The sequence below is a fragment of the Leguminivora glycinivorella genome, chromosome 2 (assembly GCF_023078275.1).
Source record: "Leguminivora glycinivorella isolate SPB_JAAS2020 chromosome 2, LegGlyc_1.1, whole genome shotgun sequence".
NCBI lineage: Eukaryota > Metazoa > Arthropoda > Insecta > Lepidoptera > Tortricidae > Leguminivora > Leguminivora glycinivorella.
Window position 1 is genome coordinate 6,527,557 of NC_062972.1, and position 25,349 is coordinate 6,552,905.

General features: G+C 36.1%; 1 protein-coding gene and 1 long non-coding RNA gene across 3 annotated transcripts in view; one reads left to right on the plus strand and one right to left on the minus strand.

Annotated features, from left to right (window-relative positions):
* Window positions 1-324: 324 nt before the first annotated feature.
* The window catches only part of LOC125242375 (protein artichoke), a 165,611-nt gene continuing 140,586 nt past the window's right edge, over window positions 325-25,349 (minus strand). For both annotated transcript variants that reach the window (XM_048151179.1, XM_048151180.1), the window contains 6 exons: window positions 9,742-9,999; window positions 7,201-7,464; window positions 6,874-6,973; window positions 4,980-5,269; window positions 4,166-4,312; window positions 325-3,907 (listed from right to left, as the gene is read on the minus strand). In XM_048151179.1, coding sequence (XP_048007136.1) covers window positions 983-3,907; window positions 4,166-4,312; window positions 4,980-5,269; window positions 6,874-6,973; window positions 7,201-7,464; window positions 9,742-9,993 — 3,978 coding nt within the window. In that variant the 5' untranslated portion in view covers window positions 9,994-9,999 and the 3' untranslated portion in view covers window positions 325-982. The remainder of the gene's footprint in view (window positions 3,908-4,165; window positions 4,313-4,979; window positions 5,270-6,873; window positions 6,974-7,200; window positions 7,465-9,741; window positions 10,000-25,349) is intronic.
* Window positions 20,743-23,438, plus strand: LOC125242377. Its single transcript, XR_007178859.1, has 4 exons — window positions 20,743-21,430; window positions 21,620-21,739; window positions 22,305-22,446; window positions 23,175-23,438. It is a non-coding gene; the product is annotated as an uncharacterized LOC125242377 (long non-coding RNA).

Genomic DNA, 25,349 nt, shown 5'->3' on the forward strand with positions numbered 1-25,349 from the left:
AAGGTAATGATAATATGGGGGGTAATTTTGAAATGTGAATCTTGATATGATGGAAATTAAATTAAGAAGTATTAATTAAGAGAAAAAAAAGTAAGAATAGGCTGAGAATCCGTATTTAAAATATAACTCGTTTAATACCTAGTTTCTGTGATTCAAATATTTCAAATTATACTTTGATGTTGACCTAATTTTTACTTCTGTCGTGAAGTGCGAAAAGAAATCAAAGTAGCACGATAGGTGAGCATGTTAGTCATTCTCGAAATAACTTAACAGGAACGATAACTTTACTTTAAGGAGGACAATAACTTTACGAAACAAATGATGGAGTGAAATAAAAGCCATTTAATATTTATACAATTATATCTAGATAAATACAACATTTTCTATTTCGTATATTAACCAAGTACCTACAGTCATAATATATGTAAAGTAGTTACATCCTATTATGAATATTTCACATTTATTCCATTTAAGTAGTCTCAAGATTATATTTAAACATTTCCCTTTCTCAGGCGTGGTATTGGGGGAAGATTTTACTGTTGACTAGAAGGCCCTAATAAATCCTGCCTGCGAGCTTTCATAGTCCTTAAGCTATATAAGTTTTATTTAAGTAAGAAAGTATTAGCGCTATTCAAATGTTCTTTATTTAATTTATTCTTACACAGGTATATAAAGTTAGTCTAGTATAAATAATATCTACAACGATATTTGTAAATGATGTACCTATAGTTTCGCTTAAAAATAATACACGTAAGTAGCACATGAATAATGAGCAAAAATAATATAAATTAACCTTAAGTACTTATTTACAAAGCTAATCCTACTTTTTAACTAAAACAATTTTTTTTAAACTTACACCATTTGATTTACTATATTTAAACTAAAACGCCAAAATAAATAATAAAATGTTTACGTTTAAATCACGTTTTAGTTTAAATAGATAAATGTCTCTTGTTCAATACCACCTAGTTACCAAATCGTTCTACCGATAAATTTTATCGTCGTACGGCGGCAAGCTAATAAAGTAGGGTGCTGGCGGCGGTGGAGCCAAGTATCGGACAGATCCGGGCCCTGATTGCACCTTGTGCGGCAGGGTGGCATTAGACAACGATGCAGGAGGTAACGTGGCGGCGTAGCCCGGCCACGCTGCTCCCCAAAGCGGAGCCGCGCCCGCCGTCGGGCTATTGGCTAACGGCCCGCCGCGGTACGACGTCGTTGTCATTCGCAACCGTACAATACAAATAACCACTATTAAGATCGCGATAAACGCTACTACGCCACCTACAATACCTATTATCAGATTATCGTCGTTAGTTGAAGATGCCACGCCGACTACGGGCGCTCCTTTCGGCTCACCGGAAACTTTAGGGCGATCATGAGATGGCGCCACCGACCAGATAATATCAGGCTCGGCTGAAGTTCGATGAACTAAGCGAGGTGGAGCTGTGGTGGAAATACTACTCGATGACGAAGGTTGTAACGTCGTCCGTCTTCTCGCATCACAAGTTAGTTCATCGTCACCTATTTCCGTGAGTAAAAATCCACTCAAAAAGTCCGGGGAGTCACATCGGACGTCTTCAATACCGACGTTTGGTAGCCATCTTCGTAACGCGCGAGCATTGCAATCGCAGCGAATTGGATTTGTATCAAGGCCAAACATCGATAAATCAGCACGACGATCATCAAGAGCTACCAGTAGCTGGGGTTGTAGAGTAGACAGCTGACTGCCGGCAACATCGATAGTTATCTGAGATGATCGTGGCAAAGGGAATAGCAGCGCTGGTGGTAAATTAGTAACAGAGGTATTCCGGAAACGTACTGTAATTGCAGGAGCCTTTAATCCAGCTAATACTCCAGAAGAAACCGTTTTAAGCCTTGAGCCTCTTAATCCTAACTCTTCAAGTCTCGGATGTAATATCGAGTGCAATTGATCTGCACCAATATTTGTATCCTTAATTTCGACGTCTAATTTTTCTAAGGCCAATAAATGTTGTAAAGTTCCTTGGACGTCAAAGTAACCTAATCTAGGGAATCCGTAAGCTCTGAGCTCAACTAAATTAGGAAGTGGCCTGAATGCGTTTTTCTCAATTCTCGTGCATTCATCTAGATATCTCATATCAAGTACTCGCAGTGAAGATAAACCTTCAAAGTTTCCGTCAACAAGAATGGCTATCGGGTTGCTAGAAATATTCAAGCGCTGAAGATTTTTTAGCTTCGGCCAAGAAATAGCAAGTGCTCCAGAAACATCCACAATCTGGTTGTTAGATAGATCCAACGATTCCAATAAGGTTGTTCTGCTAAATGTTTTGTCAGTGAGCTTGGTAATATTGTTGTATGATAAGTTGAGGTTATATAGGAAAGGTGTTTCAAGTTGATCTACTGTTTGTATTCCAGTACCAGCCAAATTAAGGTCACGAACAGTTTTAGGTTCCGTTATTACATTCTTAATTGCTTTTTCTGACAGAGGATTAAATGAAAGATCCAACTTCTTAATGTTGACCAATACGCTATCCTCGGCTGGTATATCTACAATTTGATTATGCGACAAGTCCACAGATGATACAAAGAAATATTGTTTTTGTAAAGATTTCAAAGGTGCGTGCTCGAACAGATTATTTCTTAACGAAATTTTCTCGAGCATATTTATCCGCGATCTATCAAAAATATTATCTGGTAATTCAGAAAGTTGATTGCCTTCTAAATTCAAATTCTCCAACCGAATCAGTCCTTCAAATAGCCTATCTCCCAAGCGATCTATTTTGTTATTGGACAGGTCCAACAGTTGTATTTGGCTAGAGTTATGGAATGCCATTTCACTAATTGTTTCAAGTTCGTTTCGAGCGAGCAATATTGTTCTCAGCTTAGGGAGCCGGGCAAAATCAAGTTCATCGACATTTTTCAGCGCATTTCCAGATAGATCGACAAATTCTAAATACTGTAAAGTGCTTATTAGTTCGGATGGGAAAAAATTGAATTTATTGTCTGTTAATATAATTTCTCTAAGACGTGGATGTATTTTAAATGAGGACGGGAATAAATAGCTTAGCTGGTTCTCAGAGAGGTCTATCACTTCTAAACTTGTTCCAGTATTAAAGAATTCTCCTTTAAATGCGTTCAGCTGATTACCCTTGAGAGACAAATACTGTATGGACATGACGTTAACAAAGGCGGGAGTCCTAATATTGACTATGTTATTGTAGGACAAATCCAAGTGAGTTAAATTCTTAAGGTTCTTGAAGGTGTTTTCCGAGACTTCTTGTAAAAGATTGTTTGATAAACAAATGCGCTCTAAATTCACGTTGCTTGAAAATAATTTTACGGGGAGCGCTTTCAAACCCATATAACTTAAGTCGACGCTGAGTAAAGCTGGATTTTGTTTGAAAACATTTTGCGGTAGTACGCTTATGTGGTCGTTGCGACTAATATTCAAGTGTGTTAAACTAGGAATAGAGTCGAAAGCGTTTACGGGGATTTCTGAAAGCTGGTTATCAGATATATCTAAAAACCATAAGTTAATGAATTGCAGATGCTGGCCTGTGAAACCCAATATTCTATTTTGGCTGAGACTCAAAAATTCGAGAGAGGCTTCGAGCCCGCTAAAGACATCGGCCGAGATGGAATTTAATAAGTTTCCGGAGAGATCTAATCGCTTAAGCATTTTGAAGTGATTGAAGGCCGCCGTCGGTAATTCCCTTATGACATTTCGTGAGAGGACTAGGGAAGTGATTCTGTCGGACACTGCTCGAAGGATGTCGCTGGAGAGAGCGGTGACACGATTGAAGCCCAAGTGCACGGACACGAGGTTGGGCAGGCGGGACAGGGCCGTCGCTGGGATTAACAGGATATTGTTGTCTCGCAGCAGTAGCGTGTCCAGGCTGGTCAATCCGTCGAACGCGTCGTCTTCGACCTGAATAAAGATAGAGTAAGTTGATAAATAAAACAAAATATCTACTAATGTGCATGTTATTAAATCTTATATACCTACTGATCAAAGTTGTTATAATATGTATGCAGTTATTTTTCAGCAACGTAATGTGCAAATAATATGCGGTTTTTAATTTGGCTACAGAATTTCCCTCATATCAGTTCGTTTAGAGCCCTGCAGAATCAAAATATTTGAATTATTTTGAAATAAATATATAAAAAAAAATAAAAATACACTTACGGTTCGCAAAGAATTAACTCCGACATCCAAGTAGCGCAGTTCGGTGAGTCCCACAAAGGTGCCCGGCATCAGCTTGACAAGGTTGTTGCGGCTCAGATCAAGGACTTGAAGGGAAACCAGCGCATTCAGATGACTGCTGTCTATGTTCTGAAACATTTCATCTACAGTTGATAGGATAATAAATGAAACTCATATATTTTTTGACCTACTTATTAAAACATTTTTAATTCCACAATATGTACGATACTTTTACTTTTTCAGTACAGATGGTGTTTTTTTACGCGCTAGGGCGAGAAGTGGTTCATTATATGGAAGGTCGAAACTTCGGAGGTCTATCTGTACTGAAAAACGTCGTTCGATACACGTGCGAAAAGGGAATTCTTCCTTCCTCTTTTTCGCACTTGTATCGAAATGTACTATTTCCTATTAGTTGAGAGCGCCCGTAAGAAATACCATCAATGGAAGTTCAAGTCACTTTAATAAGCGTGGGTGTTTTTAATAATAAAAGCATGTTTGGGATGTCGCTTAAATTTCTAAGATATGTCCTAACAAATTTACGTAACTTACTTAGATACTCAATCAACGTCCCTTATCAAAGTTTTGTGACATTGACATACAAATGAATTTTACTCCATTGTACTGACGGCCCAGTTTTTGCAAATTCGCTACTACAGTTTTGGAAATTTATTAATTTAATAATTGTTAGCAAATTGAACATGGCGCGACAACAATTACTGACAATTTAATATTTCTCGATTTAATTTATATTTCAATTTATGTTAGCCAAATTAAATCAACAAACTTGTGAACTTACCGTGATCATATTGCTGGAGAGATTCAAATGCTTAAGAGCGGCAAAAGATTTGAGAGCCACCGTTGGAAAGTCAGTGATAAAGTTTTCGGAGAGGTCTAATTTTTCCAAATTTTCCGTGCCCTGGAAGACATCGCTGTTGAACTTGGAAAGTCTGTTTCTGCCCAGGTCTAGCGTGTGGAGCTGGCCTAAGCCGGCAAAGGCGCCACCTTCGATAGCGGAGATCATGTTCCCGTGCAAATCTATTTCTTCTAATGTCTTTTGAGAGAAGAATGATCCTTGGCGAATGAGAGCTGTAAATGAGAAGTCAGTACAGAGTAAAATAAAACTATGGAAACGGACTAAATCGCGTATAATGAATTTAAAATTCATCCCGACGTTTCGAACTCTTTACAGCGTGCGTGGTCAACGGGTGACTGAGGAAAAATTACAAGTATTCAAATATTCAAATATACAATGTGCAAAAGCGTGTTTTTTTTTAATATTGTATAACTAGCTTTATTAATAGTGTGTGACCCTGCCTTAGAAATCTATATTATTTGTGGTCATGGTTCGTTAATATTTCTTGTATGTGGGTAGCTTTTGCACATTGTAATTTTTCCTCAGTCACCCGTTGACCACGAACGCTGTAAAGAGTTCGAAACGTCGGGATGAATTTTAAATTCATTATACGCGATTTAATCCGTTTCCATAGTTTTATTTCATGAGTAACTATCGCGGTAACCAAAGACAATATTCAGTACAGAATATATTATGTAACGTTAATACCTTTATGTCACAAAATTATCCATGCTACCATTACATTGCAATAGCTTAATACATAACCCGTTACCATTAATTTCCACGGGACTTTCAAGGCCATCCTTAATTTTCCAACCGACAACCCGCCCATTTGTTTATCAATCGAAACGGTATTGGTAGCAGTTTACCCTAGTTTGTTTATCTTAGCAATTTCAATTCACCATACACTACCTCCCATAGAATCCGCATTATTAACCCCTGGAACGGCGTTGTCAAAAATTTGCTACTGAATTAATAATTTTCAATCTGTTAATTACAGTTTAAATTGCCTGGGACAGATCTGGAACAAGGCGCTTGAGGGGTTAATGATATAAAAGTACTAGCAGTCAGCACATACCCTAACTTTAAGAACTGTATCTACTTTAGTCGTTTTATATAATTACACGCAAATAACTGTAAAAGCTTTTCGTTGCCTTTGTAGAGGTATTATGTTTTTTTAGTATTTAGCGGTCGCTATTTGGCAAAACAAATTGGCAGCGGAAAAAGGCGCAGACGAGATATTTGCGGCCATTTTATGCCGCCAAAGTTGGCTTTCGAGACTATAACAAGATTAAAACGCGCACTGAGCACGGGTCGTCTTAAAACGCGTCCTATTACCCTTAGAAGAAAGTTGTCACAAAAAAAAAAATAACTCCCCATTCAATAGATAATATGCGTCTTTTTTATAAATTGGAGATTAAGGGTTCAACGATTGATCAAGTGCCTGCCTATCTCAATGCATTAAACAAAAATCACACGATATGTGGTACACGGTAGAAAGGTGAGTGTACACACAGCATTGAATATACAGCTTGCCAAAAATAGTAGATTTTAAATAAATAATAAGTGACAACATTGTCTGGCCGTCCCTTTTAACCAAGAAGTGTTAGATAATGAGACGACACGACGATGTTACTGATGATTACCGCTGATACCACTATTTAATTTCTACTTTTTTCTCAAGCTGTAATGTGATAGCCACATCGCCAAATATAACATAACACAACTTTTTGACCATAAACAGCATTGGTGCTGTTACTGTCACCAACGATATTCGATGACTATGATGACTGTAAATCATTCATACACTATCTAGAAAGTGTTCTGTGTGACGTACCGATTTTATTTTCCCTCAGCGATAGCACTCTGAGCGACCGAGGCCCGTTGAGCGAGGACGACGGCACGGTGTTCATATTGTTTCGATCCAGTCGTAATACCTGGAAATATTTGCTTTTGATGATAACGATTTTTAAATATACGTCATTATGTATATTTTAGATCAAAATAATATATCTACAAGCAGTATGATTAAATGTTAACCATAAATGTGTTACTGTGGGGTGTATAGTTCATGATCAGTCACTTAACAATTTTTTTTAATGCTATTGATGCAATATCCTCTTTTTCAACTCTTTTTTTATCTGTAATATTTTAACTATCCTACCTTTAGCAGGTCACATCCAATCAGCAGGCCCTCTTCTAAGCCTCTAATGCAATTCCCGCTTAAATCCAGCTCTTCCAAAGCGGGCAAGTTGTGAAGCTCGGCGGTCGAGAATATCGGGTTCAGGTTGTCGCCTAGGAGGTTGTCAGCCAGCGCCAGCTTGGTGAGGTTGCCCCGGACTCCCGCCAGGAGCCGGTCGGGCAAGCGGCGCAAGCTGTTGTGAGAGAAGTCGAGCTCCTTTAGCGGTAGACCGTATGATGAGAATATCTGAAATCATAATCAATAAATTGCATTAAAAAATGTTGATTGGACATGAACATCTAAACTAAAAAATCTATTGAAATCCGTAAAGTATAAAAGTTTGCCAAGTAGCTTGAAAAAACAATTATTTCAATGGATTAAAGTCTCTATAAATCCTAACATCAGCAAAGATTTTTCCAATTATTCAAAAAGTATTTGGTAATCTGTTGAAGTGCCTGAAAGAATTACAATTCGCTAAAATGTATTGCTTTGAAATAGGTAACGGTTGTCGAAACTTTACCAACTTGTAGTAAGTTGGTAACTGTCTGTTAAATCTCGGAAACAGCCGGCGGCGGCGATGACGGTCTGCACTTAACCTTATAGTATAGAAAAGGCACAAGTACTCCACTCCGTACACCTTTGTCTACGTAAAGCGCTGTCGCCTCTATGGGCATAAAGCTGGGTATACAATTGCGTTGCTTGTGGTTTAGTTTCCGGCAAGTGCGGGGTAGAATGTCAGTTAGATAATGTATTCGAGATCACAACTTTGTAAACTCCCGGGCTGACGGCCCAACACGATGCCAACTACCAAATCTTAGAGTGCTTCGAACTATCAAGTTAGTTTGACAATCGAGACGAGTAGTTTAGATTAATAGAATTGGGCTGAAAAGGAAATCTTGGCACGGGTATCCATAACTTTAAGTTCTTCAACTGTCACATGCTTGATTTAATACGAAACTTTAAAGCATGTAGATAGATGAAGGTACCTATAGCGATAGAACGTCGTATAATATTGATTTATAAACTAGTTCAGTTTCAAACGGTTAAATACAAACGATCTTACTCGACAAACAACCGCAACCGACAAAGCAAACTGTAAATTGCACAACTAATCGTATTTGCCAAAACGGAATTGTCTAAAACCGCATATATAGATTGGTATCGGTAAAACGTTCTATTTCGGTTTGGAGTCATGTATTGGACTGCACAGCTGTTCGACATGAAAACCTAGTAAAAGTTTTGTAAACGAACGTTGTTGGACGTTAAACGTATTGCAACTACGAGTACTATGTATCCTACCTACACCAACCCATGATACAGACCAAACTAATGTGCGGGTTTCCTATGATAGCAGTGCCGTCATATAGCGGCAGTCACCATACTTTGTACTTACTGATATGATATGATATGAGTAGTTATTTAGGTAACAATTAAAAAATACTTTCTTTAAACAATAACGTTAAAGCAAAACAACACAAAGACGCTGTCATTTCAAAACGAAGAAAAAGAACAGAAATCATGTATCTTCATATTATTCGCTCTAATATCTTAGTTGAATGTTGATGTTTTTGAAAAATATTTTACGTCCGAGCATTACTCTCATTTTGTAGCGACAGCTTATTATTAATGTGAAATTCTCAAAGAAAATTTTATAATTTGTATATATTTATTATATTTTTATTATGAGCCTATTGTGTCTCACTGCTGGGCATAGGCCTCCCCATTGTTCTCGATCTTGAGCTACAACTGGCCAGTCTTTCAAAAAAGAGTCCAAGTTATCCCCCGCCATCGTCGGCGAGTGAATTTGTCTATAAAAAAATCAGTTGTTTCCAAAAAACACTAAGTATTGAATGTTGTATATGGAGCAGCTGTCCGCGTTCTTATTGATTCTATGTGGTTATCAGATCATGAACATTGCGTGCAGAAATAGAAACTACGAACGTTTTAACGCGATAAGTTTTAATAAACCACTTGCAGCTGACAATTAGAGGAAGTGTATTACATGAACAATGAGTTATTTATTGATAACCGCGGACACATAATAAATAAATAAAATAGTCATAATATTATACAGATTTTCATAATTTTTAACATACATCTGAAATTAAAAATATAGAATAATAATATTTCTTAAACTATGTTAGTTATTATAATATAACTATTATATATTTGGCTAAGTATAACTAAGATACAGTTATAAAAACTATACATATGTTAAACAACATATTAGTATGCAAACCGTTTTATATTTTTTTAAATAAAATACCTACAGTACATACAGTTTTAATGTCTGCCGGACGCAACCACAAGGATGGGCTAAGTAAATAAGCAGTAGCAACAATACTAGTTAAAGCCAACGAGACAACTTAAGTGCTTTAACTGAAAACCAGTAAAGTCAACATAAAACGTACGTAGAATTTATACGGAACGAAAAACGTCGTAGGATATATTGGATCTCTTACTTGGCACTTCCTTTTTCTCATAAACTATACGAAATACGGTATTAAGAATTTGAATCAATACCTGTGTGGGAAGCGTCTGATGGCCAGCATGTCTTTGCCTGAACGAGACTATGGGCGCCGCATAAGGCAATGGTGGGAAGTCGCCCGCGAAGACCACTCGGTCGCAATTCATGTGGATGGTGAGCTGCAGGCTTCGGTCCACCTTCACTGCGCAGCGGCAGGGGTACCGGACGTCGTCGTGGAGCTCCGAGCACGGGTACCAAGGGTGCTTGGCGACCACTAGGGGCAGTAGCGCGAGTAGCAACTTCCACATTGTTATCTGAAAACAAAAGACTTTTGTTATTTTTCGGACATCATCAGACTTTGTATAAACCTGGGGTGAGCTTTTGGCAATGTTAAGACCAAAAAATTTGGAACATCGTCAGAGTTAAACGACATACCTATCTACGTACCTAATACCAAATGCCACACAAACGCAGTGATATGCATTACAGTGCTATCGACTTCCAAAGGGTGGTAGAAGGCACGTCAAAAAGGTACCCGTTTTTTGAGAGTATCTACTATAAAAAACCCTATACATAGCATGTCGCACTATGAACTTTAGTGACTCATTTCAAAAATCGTAACATTTACGAGTGGCCTTTCAAGGGCTAACTCACGTGTCTTCGACCCCTATAAAATGTTTATACATCGCAAACAATCACCATAAAGCGAACATGACACCTGCATGTTTTTCAAACAATGCATTTATTCGTAGTATTCTCAAAAGACTTTTACGTCTGTAGTTCTGGAATTTTATTTTTCTTTATAAACGAAATAGGTAGTTGGAGCATAAATGTTTAGAATTATCATTATCATGTAATTTTCTTTTATGGACTTGGAATTGTGGTACTATTTGGTGGATTGTGCACTCAACTATTTTAATACGGTATGAACGCTTTCAGTACACACGGCAAACATAAAACTTAAATATTTACTTTTGTATGCCATTTAATTCGATTCGAATACTTATTATATTTGTAGGTACCTCTCGCACTTGTACCTAACTATTGTAAATAGGTGAAAAGGTCTGAATTGTCATCTTGGTCAGCTTAACACATCACGCTTTATATTTAATCATATTTTAGGTATGTCATTATAATGTTAAAACTGCTTAAAATCTGAAAAAAAAACTTATACAATATAGATAGTACCTATTGTTTCAAACCATTGTAAATGCAATACAATGATTTATCAGCATATTGAGTTCCAATGTTGTCACACCAAATGTTCGCAATCGGTATTCATTACCATAAACGGGACCTCAAAATCCAATACAAACATACAGGTCCACAAATTTATGATATTCTAATTTTAAACTTCTTGTCATATCAGGAGAAAGTCCATTATGCTTTGACCTGCAAGATATATAAGTTGGCAGCCCTTTAAACAGGCTGAGACCAGGGTAGGGTACTAACCTAGCTAATGTCACAACTTCTTACGCTTCGTAAGCATTTCGTAGCTAGCTCTCCCTATCGATCTCCTGTATAGGCGTAACAGAGCCAGATTGCGTTTAGATCGCCACGTAGCCTCAACGAGTGTCACTTCGACTAGGCCGGCAAGGAACACTTCGTAAACAAAGACGTAGTAAGCAGAATTTACGACGGTACCATTGTTTGTTTCAAACGTCGCGTTTACTTCAGCTTATTTGGACCGAAGTTTCATGATTGATGTCATTTGAGACGAGTACCTAACTACCTACACCACACAAGGTAGATACTCGAAGTTTAATGAATATAAAGTCCACATTCTGCTTTCGTCACCACATTGCATCCATCGTCCACCCTTCAATTATTTATTTTTTCATTTCTTTATAACTACTTATATACGATTTTGGGTAGTGTTTATCTTTATAAGTATCTATAAAATAAGAAAATTTTTAACCGTTCCTAGTTCCTATGTTAAGACGATGTGCACTTGTATTTAGCTGTTTGTTTCCGAAATATACAAATTTTTTGTAATTAAATTTTCATATGAAATAGAAAAATACTGTGACTATGGAAATGGAAAATCGGTTTTTGTACAATATTGTACAAAAATATTACATGTGTCCAAATATTTTACTTTTTTACTTGTCATAATTACCTGCCTTTCCTCGAGTTTGACATTGAAATTCTTATTTATATTTTTTTTTTTTATAATTTAACTTACTTTAATGTTTGAGTAACTTATTTTCAATGATTTTCACTCGTTTTGATATATCAGAGCAGGCGACATGTGAAAAAAAGATACAAATACACTAGCGAAAAGTTCAGTGCCGCCATATTTGTATCGTTATTTTAGAAACTGGCGCAACTGTAGCGTTAATAATTCCTTGATGTAACGATTATGTTTGTTAAATAAGCCTTCACGCTCCTTAGCTCTTCTAAATGACCCCGTTTTACCGGTAAAGATGCATTTTTAAACAGTTCGAAAGTATGGCATTCTTAACAAGACTTTCCTTACTTGAGTTGCAAAGAATCTCATACATAAATTAATACGCTAAGTGACGTTTTGGGTAATATACTGCTTAACTTGCTTACACAATTTTCTCCGTCTTTGTTTTAAGTCTTAAGAGTCCGCAGGAAGCTTAGCCAAATTTCACCCATTTCACAAAAACGAAGTTTTCTTTATATTTTAAAACTGCCATGTTGTGTTGTAATGATAATGACCTGGCCCCTTAGCCGAATGGCATTACTCCGACGCCAAACGAAAGCGATACGCCGCTGGCTCTGTCGCGCCAATACGCAAGCGCGATAGAGATAGATATCTACTAGCGCTTCGTTTCGTGAGCGTTTCGTGAGCGATTGTGCCATTCGGCTAGCCACCCTGATATATAAGGAAGGTATATCTAGGGCAAAAACTACATAATTATATTGGTACACTTTACAAGCAGAACAGATCAAAGACAAATTTTGCCTTGAAATTCTATGGCATCTGAGACTGCATAAACTACTACACCCTACTACTTACTTTATACTACTTTACTACTGCTATACTTTATCCAATGGTAAGTATCCAATGTTCCAAAACTTCCAGTTGACTTTTAAGACTGTTCAAAATTAAGCTTCAACTAAGTTCAAAAGGCCCCATGTCCTTGATAGTTAAAAACTAGTAAAAATCTCATACAATATAAAAATATATTAAAATTTCATCTTACCCTCTACCATGACTTTTACATTTTGACGTTTTAAAATACGTTACTGTATAGCGAAAATGTCACCAAAAATATAATTATGTAAGTAATGTGATTTTTGGTTATATTAAGTTACCGTTTTAGCCGATGTTCACTTACAACTAACCATACTTCCGCTAATGGTAGTAGAAGGCCGATCACCACAACTTTCCCTAGCTAAACCCCCTTTTCCCCAATACTGCTAATAGACCATAACTTCTCGACCCTTTCACTGTTTCAACGATACACCGAGTAAGAAGCTTCCAATTGAAAACCCAAGAAAAGTAAGCTTAATCACTCCTCGGAGCTTTCGGCTTTCCATCAGTGGACGGCGCCCGCATGCCACTGGTCCCTAAACAAACCCCAGCTAACACTCAATGATCGCTGTCACATGAAGAATCAGAAATTGCTACCACAATTACAAATTACACTTAGATGAATTAAACAGTAATAACTCAAAGCTTTTTCACACTTTGATAATAAATATGATATTGAAGTTTCATTATACCAAGAATAAACACACGATATTATTTATAAAATACCTTCTAACACCCAGTAATTTTGTTCACAATGATTTTAGATCTTGAATTTAATTTACTTTTACATAATTTATTTTTAGTTATTAGATAAGATAGGTTTTTATATTACAGAACTTTATTTATTTCCCTACCTGTCGATGTGTGTGATTCTACCCTACTAGACCGAAAGTTCCCTACTCTAAAACGATAAAAACTCTGTTCGTACTCACCATGGAACCAGAGTTTTAGGATATACGCGGTGTATACCTAAACTGACTACGCTAGAGTTCAGCAGACTAGACTGAAGAAAGCAAACCCTATAAGTCTGTGTATTTATCCCCCCCCAATGCAGGCGTCCGTGGACAGGGAGGCAATCGGGTAGGATAGTTCCCTATTGTGTATATGATATATACTTATGACAATAAATATACAAGGCTTTCAAATACTGCCGCTTTGAACAAGCATGGATTACTCCAAATGACACATATAATGTCCTTGCTCTAGGCTAACAGCTGGGCATTGAAGAACCAGGGAGGGAGAGATATTTTCATTTTTCTATGTTGGTAAAGAGAAAAATGCCAATTTAACCCTCTGTATTGGTAAAACTACGGACCTCCTTGCATCAATAGTTTAACAGCCGCTAGGTTAATCGATGCAAGGCTAAACAAACTGTCTGTCTGGGCAGCGATCTGGCTTTATAATTAAATATTCTTCACTTAATTTGAATTGATTAGGTATTATTTACTTTAACCATTAAAATTTGATTATCACAATAACAATGAAACTTCTGACAAGAAGAACCGAATCGTTAGCGGCTCACTTCACTCATATAAACTCCAACTCAATAGCACAAGACAATAAACCTGCACCATCGAATCGGAATCTACCATCCAAAATTAAGCTCTGAAAAGAACATATGTTCCCCACAAAACCAAACGATAGACGGCATGAATAAAGTAAACACTCACTAACTTTCAATACTTCTAGTAAAACATAACTTAAACTTAGCAGAAATCACTACCCATTAGTACCAGAGCTAAACAACTCTAAGCACTTATCCCAAATGCTGACTCTACGAGAATAAAACATAGATTTTATTCACAATAAAATCAAACACTTAGAAATTTGGGCAGAGGTTCCTCACTATTTAAAACAATTTACACTTTAAACCAGAGTCGACTGTCGGTCCACGATGCTTGAAAAATAATGAATCAAAACAATGCTCCCGGAGCTATTTATAGGACACGAATCTGGACATTTTTTCTGGACACGCACCTGTGAAATTATTTCTAGACATTTTATCTGGACACGCCGATATCCAAAATAAAAAGATCATAAGTGCTTTGTTTACACCCATACGCTCTACGAATTAAAGTCCACGTTTTCTCAGCAAAAGATGCTTCCTATCACAGGTGTTTCCACACCTGACTTAGAGAGAGACAGATATATCATTGTTTATACCTAATTAAACTACTTACAAGGGCGGCTCACTCCGCGATCCTTTCGCCGCGCTACAAGTACATGCCGGCGGCCGCGAGTTCGCGGCCCATTCACTGGCGACGACCTTCGCGCGGCGCAATAAAATTCAATGTCGTCTGCACGCGTGCGGTCCGTTTGTTAATGTAGGTAAGAATTTAGAATGGCGGCGTTTTGTGAACATCAAAGGAGTGAGCCTTCTGTACTTGTACTATTATATATTCTGTGCTACTTATTGCATTGCGCAATAGTTGAAATACTTGAAATACACCGTGTTCCATTTAACACTAAAAATATGAAAACCGCCTATTCAGAATCGAGAGCAGAATCGACTGAACCATATCCCGATGGAAGTAATATTTCCATTCAAATCAACATGATTAATCATCTTTTTACAAGTCTATTCCACCGTACCTGCAACACAACAATGTACATATCGCATCGCTAGAGGTTGTTTACCTTTTTCAATATTTAGGGTTGTTAATACTGGCCGGTTACTTGGGCAACCATTCTTTCCAGCTACGAGCTTGATGTTGTTTGTCATTTTAATTTCAATGTTTATCATAAGTCACTACAAACTAAACTCGCATCTAATCACAACCTTTGTCTCTCTTAATATTGGCTCAAACCCGCCTACTACAATTGCGAAATCCACCGTGACAAAACCTCAAAGTGCTTTACAATGATATCTTAGCTGTCTATTGGCAATCCCCATGTCGCCGCAGCAACGCACACAAACAAACAGTTTCATAGCTTATGATGGCAATCAGCAACCATTTTACTAAGTGTAGTGTGAGGTTTTGAGTATTAGCAGATACACGTTGTATAAGGTGTTTTGTTGAACAAGCGCCATCTAACGGAGTTGTTTTACAATCGCTCGCCCGTTCAATAACTTCGCTCGCTATTCGCTATTCATGTACGTCTCTCAGTAGTTCTTAATGTTTAGTATTTGCTGAAAGATGGCGCTAATTTCAATAGACGATAACACGCTGATTATTTTTGTGTAACCATTTAATTCATTCGAACTCTGACATACTTTTATATGAATAAATAGATACAAAGTTACATTTAATCATCAATTTAAGCCATTTGTTACTTGTAATGTTTCTTATTTATAACTAGATGAAGTTGTTCAGTTACAGTTTCACCCCCGATTCAGTTAATTTAATGGATCACAAGCGTCATCCATGAAATAAACTTAATCTATTCTATAAATCAGCTTCTTGTATACAAAAACCTAATACTATGAATGTAATTGAAAAATAAAAATATATAACTATCTCTAGTTTGGTCGAAAATGTCCCTCCCTTTCTAAACATGTAGTGTGTTTTCCAATACTATGCGACTGCCAATGGCTCAGTTTTAAAATCAGTCTATCAGAATCTCGACAATGAACCCTGAGAACCATGATCCCAGCCACTTCTCTCTGCCAGAGATAACAGGTTGTGAATCTGTTAGGTCCTATTAACCCGTTTTTGCTAGCTCATCCCCTGGTCGCGGTGAATTTTCCTTCCATCCACACTGTTGAACCAGAATTATTACCCTCCTGCTAGTAATTCCAATGAGAATCACAAAAACTTCTCATGCAGATACGAAGAAACCTTTTGATCCTTCCTTGTAAGACCAAAGCCTTCAATTTCCACCGTCGAAACTCAAACCAACTTCTCTACTTAACCACTCCCAGCCACATGTGTTGGCGCATGTCTCATACGTGAATAAGATAAATCGACTTAAGGTACAATTCGAGTGTGTGTTTTTTTTTTTTATATATAAACAAACCTTAAATGACAAGCACGTACCTCAATATGGTACAATACCACTTTTGCCGAAGCTATAGAATTATTGGAACAAATGACAAAATTATTTGATGATACTAAACTTCACATCTTTGAACAGTTTGAACTCATAACAGATAAACAATTAGTAATAAGAGCCTCGTTCTCACCAGACGATTATGGCTCTTATATATGTCAGATGTCAAATGCATCCCATTCAAGATGAGGTGTGTGGATTTCGTTCGAGTTGTCATACCTTGTGAAGTAGTAACCACAAAATACTACCCTTTGAAATGGGTCGAATCCATTGGATTTTAACCTAACCAATAAGAATTTTATGGCTAATGTGTTCCCAGAATTCCCCCCCGTTGTATTTTCCCCTGAAAATTCCGACCAACCTAGTTTTGACCACTTTCCAGCCCTGTCTGTCTCTATCAATCCACTCATACCATAAAAATAAATTGGAGACATCCTTCTTATCTAACATCCATCAAATCCAGCCATTCACAAACACTCATACACCTGTAAACATTCATCATCTCTAACTTGTACACATACACACAATCAATCCTCCTCATTCACGCTTTCACACGACTTCTAAAGACAGCCAGAACCTTTAAAAGTAATCAAAATAAATAATAAAATGGAAATAAATTACTACATAATATTTTTAAAAGTTTACCTATCCCATCCTACCCCATTCTACCCTGTCATAAAATAAGAAGAATCTAACTTTGTGGTCTTCTATTAATTAATGTTTTTTTTTTTTAATTACTAAACGCAAGTTATCCAATTACAAATTTCGAATTTCCCGCTGCTGATATTTCATTAAAACGTTGAAGTACTTTGTGCAATGTGGGACGAAAATCAAATATTGCCAACAATTATTAAGTCAAACCGCGACGGTCCGCCAGAGGAATCAAAATACTCCAGCCCGCAAATCTCTCACGGCCCGAGCTACACACATAATATATACAGACACATAAACATATAAAAATAAATGTAAAAGATAGAAGTAAAATATGTCACCAAAAACTCTGTTAATCCCCAGGCAGGACGATTCCTCCACATCTTCCCCTATGCTCGTGCGCAACTGTACCTACATGTACCATGGAAATATGATGAAAACTACATAGTTAATTTAATATGCAAAAAACCTAATGAAAAACTATAAAAAATGTAATCATTATCTTGCCAAGGTAAATATAGTCCCAAAGAAAAAGTATGAAATATATGAAGGTCCAACTTGGTTAAATACAAAAACACTAATTACAAAAATATCAAATGAATATAGATATTCCAATACACAAAGAGAATAACATAGTTCTCTACCTACTAATATCTAGACTGTTGTCTCTATTTTCCCCTTTTTTTTAAGGCATACAAATGAATATCTAAACAATAATTTAATTTAATGAAGTTGATGTTTAATATCATCATCATTATGATCTTGATTTTACGTATTTAACATATTGCCAAAGATAAGCAATATGCCTAACTAATTTGTCTCTTATTCGTCAACAAATATCACAAATCAATACTCGGTCAAATAATATTTAATACACCAAAGACTGAATTAACATGCATACATACTTAATTATATTTTTTTTTCAATAATGTGGAAAAGATTCGAAATACGACATGAAACTGTAAACATGACATGAAACTTTAAGTAAAGATAAACGGTTTGATTCGAAATTTAAGATACGTCAAATATTCGCTCCAAATATGTTGTGAAGAGGATAAATTTGGGTCAACATACATACATGCAATCACACCCGCACGTCACAAAAGGGGGTAGGCTGAGCACACGAAACCAGCCCAGTCCCAGTATCACTCCCAGCAAACAATGGACTGAATGAAAAAGAAACTAAAAACGGCAGAGATAGGTTATAAAAAACAACAGATTAATTACGTATATATTCATATCCCGTTGGTGGCAAATAGGCAAACGGTCCGCCAGAGGTCGTATGCGCGTTGCCCACCCGTTAGGATCAATATTATTCTATTATTTATTAACATAGGAAAACAATACTACTACCTAACATAAGTACATAAGTACCTACTTATAAATTTCTTCAGATGATATCCATAGCCCAAGAAATTGTGTAATCCTTTCCGAAGGTACGCTGTAGATTTTAATGTTACAACAGTAAATCCAGTCATTTATCTTGAATAGGTCAGCAAGCAGCTTGGAGACCAGCCAGATTCACTTCTTCGCCATTTTTTCCTTCTTACTTGGCAAGTCCTTATTGTTCAATGATGAGTTCTTGAGTAGATAGTTATGATAATGTTGATTAGATCCTGTTAGTCTTCATTAGATGCATAGGGCTTTTACAAAGAATTTCCAGTGCTCCTGGTTCCAGATAAGTAGGTATTTCAAAATTTTCCTAACTATTCTCTTCTCAGTCGATGTCATAACTCAGGAAAACATGATGTCTCTTCTTGAAGACATGCTGCAAGCTTGACCACAATTAAGATAACCGCAGAAGATCCAGTCATTTACTCTTGAACACAGCAAGTAACTCGAAACCAATCAATATTTTCTTCATTTCCAAAGTTGACTAGTCCTTATTTATCCGATCCATGGCAAGTTTTTGAGCAATACCTACTTCCAGTTTTCCAAAATTATTTCTTTCTTGAATTGTAACTAATGAAATACCACATTAGTAACATTAACTACTCCCTAAAACTTGTTGTGAAAACCACCTTCCTTCAGTTTTTTAACATAATTTACAAAAAAAATCACTATCAATTTTTTTTTAAAACAATAAACAAATCAAAGTCGTAACTATAAAAACAAAATATTATAGAATAGGATTTCAAAATAAAAATTACAAAAAGTGAAGCAAAAGTAAGATTCGAACACCCACCCTTGCATGAACTGTCCCATACATTAGTCCATCCCTGTACTAACTGAGCTACGAACGAGTTATGAAAAGGGTCGAATTTAGCAATCAAATAGAACTAACGGACGAAGGTCTCTAACTCCCAATTATTTTATGTAAAGTTTAAGTTTGCTTGAAACATTTTGTTTTACTTAATTCACGAACATGAAATAATATGTAATGAATAATCTTATCATGAATTAAAACTTTTCTAAGATACAAAACACATTTGAAATCTAAAATAATCAATATTGTTGAAATTTGAAGTGATTTCAGCGCACTATTTCCGTAAAATTGTATGTAATAAGAAGGAATAATATGTAATAAAATGTCATATACAATCAGTTTCTAAAAACCATACCAAATCAATCACTGTTTCGACTAAATACTAGGTAATATTTGTTTGTATTTGTACTCACTTGCTTTGTTCACTTTTCTTGCAGAATTTCAGACACTGAACAGCACTATTCACCATTGCACTTCACCGATACTAAATAATAATTATTTTAAAGACTTCCTTCCCACACATATCTGCATTTTTCTTTTGAACAATCATAAACACAATTTTTGGTTTTAAACAATACGTCGTCACTCACTTTTGTCCCTCGCGACGGTGAAATAACGCTACCAACCACTTGTACGGATAAAATAAACACATATTCACTGAATTTGAACTAAATTACATTACTTTCTTTCACAAAACCGTAATTTATCCAAACTAACCTCAAATTAGCCGGCTTTTGTTTGTTTTGAAAACGTCAAACTACACGAACTTATCGACATTTTTCGTGACTACTAACGACATCTATATTTTACGATAAAAAATAAAGTCTAAGAAAAGAATCGTTGTTGCACGCCATCTATGTCAGAAACTCGTAGTTAAAAGGTAGTTTCGATTGCGGAAGTTAAAGATTTCAATCGAAAAAGGTAAAATAAGCAAATACTTCTCGAAATTAGGTACTTCTCGTTACGGTATGTCGATTTTAATAAGATTATGACAAAATATGATTTCTAATTTCTACAATGAATAAATATTTAATTTTTCGCCAGATTAATGGGACACAATTTGACTTATGGCAATATCAGATCGGTACTAACTTCCGTTGACTTAAATGTGTCTTAATAATATTTTCTTGGTACGACATTGCTTTTGTTCTTCTTTAAACTCGTCATTAATCGCGTGATCTTCAATTAGAATTACTTAAATAATCGCGTCATTTTTAAATCTGCTTAAACAAATGACAAACAAAAACAGCGCCCACGCCGATCATCCGCCATTCATACATCGTATACGCCATTTTGTCATTTTTGCAAGAAAATGCAAGAGTAGACGAAATAAGAAAATGCAAAGAAATCATTGCCCTAGATACTCGTTGCTCTTAAATGACGCATACTACAAGATCGTTTTGTTTTATGAAACTGAAACTATGAACTGTAATGCAAATTGTGAACTTCGAAATTGAGGTTATGAATCGACATAGCTCTATCTACCATCAATATGATCAATGCAATTTGTGTGAGAGAGTGTACCGGCGCAACTTATGCAGCCTACCGTATGCATATCGCCCTCCGGGAGTGCAACTTGTGTGAAATTAAACTCATATAAAGTCATAAAAGGTGTAGTCCACACCATTTGCTACTGATCCCGTCCCTGAGGCTACGAGCTGAACCCTGAGTCTTATCCACGTGCAACAACTATGAACGACCGCGTCGGAGGATAGAAATGCATCTGCTCCTTGACATCTGTTTTACTGTGTTTCTCATCACGATAATAGAAAATCTAGTGCTCAAATTCACAATCTAATGAACATACAGCCATACAAAAGATGTCTTAAAGAGGTATGCCTCCACTGACAAAGTAAATTAAGTTGCCTACTCGAAAAGCAACTTTGCAAGGAAGGTAAGATCCCAGACCTACTTGGAACTTATAGTAACAGACTATTATTTGCACTACTTCCCGCTAAGACCGATTATCAATAAAACCTGTCACTTAAACTTACTTTTTAATGTTTCTAAAATAATGGATACTAAGTGAACCTACTTTGTTCTGTTTCAATGAATGATATTTACAAGTTTGTTTGTTTTTCAGCAAGTTTACTACCCACTGAAATGTTCTCTTGGTACTTGATGGGATTATGGAATGAAACTGGCAATATTACAATGTGATAAAGATATTCCTGATGGCGATGAGTGATGACTAACTTTCAAAGTAAGTACCTACTTTTATACTACTAAACTTATGCCTAGACCTGACCTTAATATATCACTAATCCTTATTTTAACTGTGTATATCTATATAAGTTTTTTACTCATGTTTGCCGCTCAAGACAGACGGATATCTTCCTAAGAGTAATATTTTCAGCATTAAATATCATATTCTAATCCTGTCAGCTAACACTATTCTACTATAAACCAGTTAAACTAAATCTAGATAACTTATTTATGACCTAATTAAACACCCAGGTATACTTTAGAAGTCAAAGTTACTCAGACAGACTCGGAGAGAAGTTTGGTACATACAACTTACTTGTACTCCAAGAAATCTAATATTTCCTGTGTATATTCCCATAAATGTATAGTTGAAATAGTGTTGAAAATGGTGCTAAGATATTCCTTTGAGTGGATACTCAAAACTCAAGTCAAGATGTCTCATTGACTGATCATCAATAGTTCCTCGGAAACTTCATACTAAAAAATTGAAATTCTTAAAAATCTTATAACTATCTAGCCTATTCTTTCTATAATCTAATATCCTACTCTGTTTTGCTTTACAGACTACAAGATGAACCCCATCCACTTCTAGAATGTGAAGAATGCTGCCATATTACCGGCCCATATGATCATCATGACAACTGTCTACCGTTGTCTACCCCGATATAAGGAAAATTACAAATGTGTTGCTAAGCTTAATATTAGGTACCTACATACTTCCTTAGACTAAATCTACTCTTACTTAAGCTCATTCTAGCCGTAGATAAATACATGTATAGCCTACTGTTAGAGAAATGACATAAAAATTGTATGAAAAAGCCCTAAGTCGCAGTATGACTTACTATACATGTGCGTATGTACACATCCTGTCTTTCTTGCTTTGGGCAAAGGTAGAAATGAAGTATTATTGTGAATACTACTTAATAAATGGAACAGGACAAGTTGAAATTATGGAATATTGTCACTTCCTTATTAAATTTCCAAAATAATCTGTCGAATGATTATGGAGATGTTCACCCCCATTCAATTGTTTCCTAACTATGATAAATATGACATTAAGTATTTAAATATGAAGTATAATGCGACTAGGACATTACAGCTGTCAATAGGGTAAACTTTCACCCCCATATCTTTAGACCACTAGACATATCTTGTTTACCGCTGATCTACTTGTAACCATTTCCTACTTTGGCAAATTGTACTAATGTTTTGAAATGCCTCACCCCTGCTATTTAAAATAAGGAACTCATGTATGTACATGACTGATTTTTAGATATATGGCATCCTACAGATATTGCTAACCTATAGTTGTACTATTGTAAATATTCTGTGCCTATATCTACTTATATCTATGCCTACTTAGATAAAACCACTCGAATTGAAATGTAAAAGGTTCCTACAACCAACTAATGCATATTTATCTCTATTTTCAGATGACTAGAAGCAGTTAGAAGAATAAAGAACGGTTCCTGAGTTTTACAATGACCGACTAACTTTTGATGACTGATGAAGATGACTATGCCAGCAAAAGATGGATAACAGATGTACTTCGAATAGCAATATGACTAAAGTACTACCTTACATTATTAAGACTAGAATATTGAATATATAACTAAAATTTAAGTTGTAAAATAATAATGTGGATTTCATATTTATGTTTATTTTTAATTAAAGATATGCAAGTGTTTGTTTTTCACTCGAACCCTCAACTGCATGATTAAATGATATTTGTCAGAGTTTGTACTTCAAGGCATGTCAATATTTTGTGATTGACTATCTGACAAGTATTTAATAAAGAATTAGAGTCCAATAGTTAAAGTCACTCGCACTCCGCTTCACGAACAACAAAATGTGAGTGTCTTCAGCAAAACGTCCCACCCAACGACAACGTGAGACGCCCCACTAAACACACTCACAATTATAACTAAAAAAGCTACTGTTTAGTATTGTAATGTATATGAAATATACCTCATGTAATTAAAAGAAAACCCTATGGTAATACCTCACATCCTGGTTATGGCCTATCCAAAATGTACCGAACTTCCGCACCCACTCACTTATTTACTTACTTACTTGACTAAACATTCTTACAACTAACCATCCTTTAAAAATACCCCGTAGATTTGGCCTTGTGATCGTCTAATGGTAGTAGAAGGACCCCTCGATATGGACCATAGCAACCCAAACTCTTTAATGCGAAGTAGATACGACTATTGGACTCATATGATTAATTATAACTTAACCCACTAATTAAAACTCAGCATAATTTTGTGAAAATTACATTAATTTGGACAAATAGGCTAAAGACGTGGAGATTATATTAACGCTAAGTAACGCTTGTGAAAAATGTGCGAGCATAGTAACATACGAACTTGAACAGGAAAAAACCTATAGGCGCCAGACATTCTATTCATAATTTTGGTTTATAAATGGTAAATAATATAAAAAATATTTTAGTAATCATCCACTACGCCCTATTAGTAGTTTCAATTGGGCTCGAAGCTTGCGTTGTGGTTTGAAACTCCTCATCTCAACCAAACTGCTCTGTTGAGAATCCTATGCCAAACCAGAAGGGCTATCTATCTATGAACTAACCCCCTTTTATTTTGTTTCATTTTCCCTAGCTAAACCCCCCTTTTCCCCAATACTGCTAATAGACCATAACTTCTCGACCCTTTCACTGTTTCAACGATACACCGAGTAAGAAGCTTCCAATTGAAAACCCAAGAAAAGTAAGCTTAATCACTCCTCGGAGCTTTCGGCTTTCCATCAGTGGACGGCGCCCGCATGCCACTGGTCCCTAAACAAACCCCAGCTAACACTCAATGATCGCTGTCACATGAAGAATCAGAAATTGCTACCACAATTACAAATTACACTTAGATGAATTAAACAGTAATAACTCAAAGCTTTTTCACACTTTGATAATAAATATGATATTGAAGTTTCATTATACCAAGAATAAACACACGATATTATTTATAAAATACCTTCTAACACCCAGTAATTTTGTTCACAATGATTTTAGATCTTGAATTTAATTTACTTTTACATAATTTATTTTTAGTTATTAGATAAGATAGGTTTTTATATTACAGAACTTTATTTATTTCCCTACCTGTCGATGTGTGTGATTCTACCCTACTAGACCGAAAGTTCCCTACTCTAAAACGATAAAAACTCTGTTCGTACTCACCATGGAACCAGAGTTTTAGGATATACGCGGTGTATACCTAAACTGACTACGCTAGAGTTCAGCAGACTAGACTGAAGAAAGCAAACCCTATAAGTCTGTGTATTTATCCCCCCCCAATGCAGGCGTCCGTGGACAGGAGGCAATCGGGTAGGATAGTTCCCTATTGTGTATATGATATATACTTATGACAATAAATATACAAGGCTTTCAAATACTGCCGCTTTGAACAAGCATGGATTACTCCAAATGACACATATAATGTCCTTGCTCTAGGCTAACAGCTGGGCATTGAAGAACCAGGGAGGGAGAGATATTTTCATTTTTCTATGTTGGTAAAGAGAAAAATGCCAATTTAACCCTCTGTATTGGTAAAACTACGGACCTCCTTGCATCAATAGTTTAACAGCCGCTA